The sequence below is a fragment of the Cynara cardunculus genome (assembly GCF_001531365.2).
Source record: "Cynara cardunculus var. scolymus isolate 2C chromosome LG 2, CcrdV1, whole genome shotgun sequence".
Lineage (NCBI taxonomy): Eukaryota > Viridiplantae > Streptophyta > Magnoliopsida > Asterales > Asteraceae > Cynara > Cynara cardunculus.
Window position 1 is genome coordinate 64,931,282 of NC_037529.1, and position 6,809 is coordinate 64,938,090.

A 6,809-nucleotide genomic window follows, 5' to 3' on the forward strand; every position below is an offset into this window, starting at 1 on the left:
GACAATTAGTCCAATCATGTTTATGTCCCATGCGGCTATGTCTCATTCAGTTTGCGTACTAAACGCTATCTAAGTCACCCCTCCCACACATTGAATATGTGAAGCTAGCCCTCGTCATTTTCCATTTTTTATACTTCTTTTTGTTATACAAGTTTATAGTGAATACATACAAATAAAACGAAAAAAACAAAAGAAAACCTTAAATCAACGATCCCTTCACCGTCTCTTTTTCATCTTCTTCGACAACCCCTTATTATATATATATTTTGGTTGATTCGTATCATCGATCTCAGGGCCAATTTATATGATTTACTACTACTTCATGTTCCCATTTTGAAACAAATATTAGAATAATCACTACAACAAAATTAAGTTTATAGGACACTTAAAATGTTTAAATGTCCTAATAACATATTTATAGGACTTAAGTTTAAGGATCAAAAAGTAAAACGTCAAATCTAAAAGTGTTATAATAAGTTTATAGAACCCTTTTAAGCATTTTAACAAAAAATTTAGGACACTTTTAAAATAAAGTATTGTTTTAGCCATTTTATAGGACACTTTTGAGAAATATCCTATAAACTCATCTTTTTATAAGACATTTTTTCAAATAGTATCTTATAATATAACTAATATGACACTTTACTTTAAAAACATCCTAAAAACTTGTTTAAACGTCTAAAAACGTCATATAAACCTATTGTAACACTTTTAAATATGACACTTTATAATCTGGTTACATAAACTTTAGTACTGTAAATTAAGCTGTTAGGACACTTAAATATTTTAAGCGTCCCATAAACTCAATTTTATTGTATTGTGTATTGACAACCATAACAACATAATTTTACAATAAACATATATTTGTTATAATATAGTTATATATGTCATTTTTACAATGTACTAATTTTTGCCATTCGTCATTCTTGTTTTTGTTCTTAATCCTAGGGGCCGTTTACTAAGCGTACTTACCAGGTAATTCTCCTCACCGGATGAACATGATAAGGACCAAAAATCTTATCCGGTAAGAACGATGATAAGGATAGAGAGTCTTACCAGTAGATTAGTCATGAAAAACTAATGATGAGGGTTATAAACAAAGTCGTATGAAAATCAACTTTAATAATATTTTACATAAACCCTGAATTGTAGATTAAGACTTTAAACACCACAACGCATCCTTCTACTTTCTTCTAGAAACCCTTATCCATTACGTATCCACTGCTAAAGATTAGACTTGAAATCCAACTACATACCAAAATTATAGTTGTCTTCGATAAATTTTGGTATGGATAACTTAACAACCAATTAGGGGTCGTTTATCAAATACTTACCCAGGTAAACGCTTATTAAGTCACATTACCTTGCTAGATGAATATGGTAAGGATCAAGAATCTTACCCGGTAAGAGGGAGATAAGGACCGAAAGTCTTACCCGATAAGTGAGAGCAACGACTCTTCCCATGGTAAACGCTTACTCTGTAAATTGTTGCATACGATACTGTTTTAGTGGACTAAAGTCTTACCCGGTAAGTAAGTGGTGATGTTAAATTTTACCGGTACCCCTTAGTGTTGAAATAATGGGATCCATAATCTTATTGAAACCTTATATTTGTGGTTTTTGATTTTAGGAATTCATACTTGATTTAGGGTTTTAATTTTACATAGTTTTTTTTTATGTTTATGTGGTTTATGATTTTGATTTTAACTGTTTGTTTTAGAAGATGACCGAAGGGAGAGGAGGTGTCGGCGAGTCGGAGAGTATATTGGTGCAATAGGGACATCGAAGGCAGGTTTAGAGTGGGGATTTATAAAAAAGATTTTTTTTTTAAAATAAAATAAGAAAAAGATAAAATAAGATAATAAAAAGAACAAATTAACAGACTTTTTTAACAGGAGTTAATCAGAGGGATCAAAAGTGAGACAAAATGACAACAACAGTGACTACAACTGTAATTAGTTCAAAATAAGGACAATATCTGATAGTAGGTGACAACCACAAAAACCATAAATGTAATTTACTCTAATACTTTTTGATTTTTTTGCCAGATACTTAAATTAGAATGACATGTTTAACCATCAGTTGTATTTTTCATAAAACTTGAATTTCTTTTACTAAGAAATCATATCAGTTTTTCATTATCAGTTTTCAACAAATCTTATACTTGAGTTTTTTAAGTGTCATGTCAGCTTTAGACATTACTAAAAAGTTACGCTCGACTACATTGATATTCTTATTAATTTTTTAAATAACAACTCATCATAAAAAACTGTATTTTAATCAAATATCAGCAAAACTACAATTAAAATTTGTTTTTTCCTATAATTAAACATCAAATAATTTATTAATTAAATAATTATTATAAATTAAAATAAATCACTTAAAAAATATTTAAGTTTAAGTTATAAAATGTTTTTGATTCAATAAATAAATAAATGTTTATAATTATGCATCAATTTTTTTTTTAATGTTTCATATAATTTTAATTTATTTACATATATTTAATTTATTAATAAAAAACGAAAAATTATATTAAACACACAACATTTAATAAATATTTAAACATTAGTTTAAAGTTTAAACACATAATGGTTATTAAATGTTAGAAACATTAAACTAAAATACAAAGTAAAAAAAAAGTACATCAGTTGTCATTTTCTTCTCATCCGAATCTTTGCCGAATCTCGTCAACCAAATGTGATCGTAAACAATGACTATGACTCGTGTACCTGTATATGATTTTGGAGATAGTTTTCGTACTCGGGAAGTATGTTTAGGAGAGATTTGTGCATAGTTATAGCAAAATCAGCATTCTCGTCTATATCATCAAATTGACGAATATAAATATGACTTCGACGATCGTTTATGGAAACAGAGAAACTAAAAAACAAACAAGAAAATCAAAAAATGGTCATGGAACTTAGGGATGCTCATGGGTTGGGTTGATCAGGTTGAAGACGTTTGAACAACTCAATTCAATGTTTGCGGTTTGAAAAATCTTAACCCAATCCAACCCAAACGAAAGTGCAACCCAAACCGTACGTGTTGGTCGGGTTGAAACTTTGGTACATTAAAATATTCTTCTAACATTGAATATGTTATTTCTCTACTCATAATTTCCTTTTCATCATCAACAATTTGATACAACTTATCAATACTTCTTATGTATATCACATCTAATTAATTTTCTCAATTTACGTATATATGTTTATAGTTACTGAACATATATACGAATAAATTATATAGAGATGTGAATAGATTGAGAAGATGTGTATATGAATAGCGTATGTTGATAGTGTAATTGTCTAGTGTATATATTAATAGAAATTCAACAATCATATTAAATCCAAGAAATAAAWGGATATCGGATTCATCAGGTTGGGTTGGATTCATACAATAGTAACCCAATATCTACGGTTTGAAAATTTTACAACTCGATTAGACATCGTGTTGCTTCGGGTTGAGTTATTTCGCGTTGGGTTGGGTTGCGTTGATCAGGTTGGTCGGGTTTTTGAGTACTCCTAATGGAACTGATGGAAATGAATCACACAACAATGATCGAACTACAAAGAAGATAGTACAAACATCAACTTTAAGAACTTTTAAACGAACAATAATGTAATTTTATGTATTAAATTTGTATTTTTATCATATAATATATTTTATTGTGTTGTAATACAAATTATATTTTGTGTTTTTTTAATATTCATTAATATTAAAAAATTTATAAGAAAATCGACACATAATGTTGGATTTATAATTTATTAAATAAAAAATTATATTAATATTAATTAACAATAAGATTATTTATATATTTTTTATGACCATAATTTTATTTAATAAATTATTCATATATTTTTATAATTATATTTTTATAAAAATATCAAAAAACATGATACAATATAAAACAATTTTTATTAACAAATTATATTTATATAATTTTTATTAAATTCATAATAAAATACAATGAAGTGTTAAGAGTTGTTTGGCAGTTGCTGAATGATTTAGTATAGAATGATTAAGAGACTTTCATGATATAATGCAAAATGAAATATAATTGTTTGGTAATTGTTTACAATGAAATTAAGGCGCCGAATGGTTAAGAAAGACCCATGATACAAAATCATTCAGGAGGTTTTAAAACCATTAAGAGTCAACTTCTTTTTTTCTGTCAAACAAAATTCACACCTCTTAACGATTCAAATGATACCATCATAAATTTTTTAATAGAAAATCTTTTGTGACATTATGATATTTATAAGAAATTCTTGTAGTGGATCCATAAGTAAAGAGTATACATATTTATTTGAAAATATAATAAAAAAAATGATTAAAAAAACAATAATGTTTTTATAATAATTTTAATGTTTATTATTAAAATTGTATTAGAAAAACACCAAATAATTAAAAAGTGGAATATTTTCTTGGCAAAATTTCCCTATAAATCCAACCCACAATCCTTCCCAAGCCTCTTCCCCTTCTTTCTCTCCTCTTCTTCAGATCCTCAAGCTCCATCGCCAGGCTCTGTTCTTGATCTGATAGAGGAATTGCTCTGTTTGCCCTTCAGATTCAAGATTCAGACCCAAATCCCCATCTTAAGTTTCAAACATTCTTCATCAATCATCTTCGAATCCCCAAATTCTAATCTGGGATTTTGCTAAAACCAGCAAAAATCCCCCTGTTTCAATCCAATTTAACCTAAAAAGACCAAGATTCATGTTCAATTTATCGTTATTAATGTTTGAAATAGATGTCTCAAATTCTTAGTGAATTGTTTGTTTCTGGGTGTATGATCAATTCCACATATTGGCGAAGAACCCATTTAGTTCAATCTTTCTCAGTTGTCTTCCTCTACTGGTTCTATTTCATTTCATGATTGTTCGTTCCTCTATAAATTAGCCATATATCTATATCTATCTATATCTATAATTCTTGTAGGTGATAAAATAATCAAATTAAAGCTTAATTACCATCTGGGTCCTGGTTATATTCACCAATTTCTGTCTCGAAATCTGCAACTTTTCGAGTTCTAATTTTGGTACTTTAATGGCGTCGTCAAGTGGGACAACGACATCGTCAGGGGGTTCATATCTTCATGAAGAAATTGATGATAGGAAGAAGAGAAGAATGGTTTCAAACAGAGAATCAGCGAGGAGATCTAGAATGAGGAAGCAAAAGCACCTGGATGATCTCATGACTCAGCTGAGTCAACTCAGGAAGGAGAATAACCAGATCATTTCCAGTATCAGTATGACCACACAGCATTATATGACTGTGGAGGCTGAGAACTCAGTGCTCGGTGCTCAGGTGGCAGAGCTCAGCCACCGGCTGCAGTCACTCAATGAAATCATCACCTTCATGAAACAACCCATTGACACCGGAATTGGGTGTGGGTTTGACGAGGATCAATACGACGGCAGCGGCAGCGGCAGCGGCAGCGGCGCTGGTGGTTCTGAGTTTGGCGACGAGTTTATGTACAACTCACTGAGTCATCTCTATGCTTGCCAGCCGATCTTGGCTTCTGCTGACATGATTATGTACTGAGTTGAATGAAGTTTGAGAGGCAAGGAGAAAGTGGTCATTTCTAAAACTATAAGGTCAAGATGGTAATTTTGCAAGAAGTTTCAAAAGTAATAACATTAAGGGTATATAAGTATTGGCATCTTGTAGGGTCTTTTTTTGGGTCCTTTGGGTATCAAATTATGTGCTTATTATGGGATCTTAATGGATTGTAATGTATTTCTCTAGTTTATGAGATTAATAATAATTAATTAAGCTCTATATTATACGTAAAAAATATGAAATATTAGCCACAAGACTGGTGTCTGATTGGTTTGAGCTTGCCTTCAAAGATCAAAAGTACCAGGAGGTCTTAAGTTCAAATCCAAGGAGGAATAAAAATCCCCTTGTGGTCACGAATGTTCAAATGCGGTGACTCCGGGCTATCTGCAAAACAGGTGGTCGCCCTGAGATTAGTCGGCTCGCATAGCGGGTTGAATATCCAGGTTAATAAAAAATAATAACATGAAATATTGTTTATATCATATTATTAATAGATTTGAAGGATGTTTGGTTTTTGATGCTTTATAAATAACACTGTATTTTTAAATAAAGATTGAAGTTACAGTATAATTCTTTTATCACAGAAAATGAATATTTGATTTGTCATGTAGTTTAATAAAACTATTCGGTTATAAATCAAAAATGTATAGTTTCTCTTAATAAGAAAATAAAAAAGCTGTAAGTTATAATGAAAATAAAGGCATGTTTAACAAGTTTTATGAGGCTCGTAGCTTATTTGATAAGTTATACGTAATTGTTTGGTAGTGGTATGATGATATATAAAGTGACTTGTTCAATAAGCTTATAAGGGAAGCTTTATACATAAAGCTAAGTTTTTTTTTCCTTCCAAATTTGCCCCTCGCGATTACGTGTTACTTCTATGTATGGAAAACTCTCGTAAACCAAAATATTCAATCTATAGAGACATATTAATCTACACAAACATCAATTAACACATGTGAGGATGTGTTTTAGTGTTGGGTCAACGACTAAGGCTCGATCACGTCTCTCGTAGAATTCGAACTTAAACCAATTATATATTTGAGCAAAGTCGTTACGTCGTTTTACTCACTTTTGCCAATATTAGTAAAATTTTGTGTATTTTTTTCAAAAGTCGCATGAGGGGATTTAACGGGAGAAAATTTAACGGTATTAGACTAAGGACCCAAATCAAGCACTTTTTGCATATGATAAGAGTTTTCTTGCAATAAGAATTTTATAGGGACCTAAACAGAAAACCAACAAAC

The 6,809-nt window shown here is 30.2% G+C and overlaps 1 protein-coding gene across 1 annotated transcript; it reads left to right on the forward strand.

Moving 5' to 3' along the window:
* Positions 1-4,520: 4,520 nt before the first annotated feature.
* LOC112507324 (bZIP transcription factor 11-like) lies at positions 4,521-5,684 on the forward strand. Its single transcript, XM_025111870.1, has one exon. It carries the CDS (start codon positions 5,047-5,049, stop codon positions 5,542-5,544), a length of 498 nt encoding a protein of 165 aa, XP_024967638.1. The 5' UTR covers positions 4,521-5,046; the 3' UTR covers positions 5,545-5,684.
* The last annotated feature ends 1,125 nt before the right edge of the window (positions 5,685-6,809 follow it).

Excerpts from the sequence above, each read along its gene's own strand:
- LOC112507324 (XM_025111870.1), top strand. The coding sequence starts at position 5,047 with ATGGCGTCGTCAAGTGGGACAACGACATCGTCAGGGGGTTCATATCTT.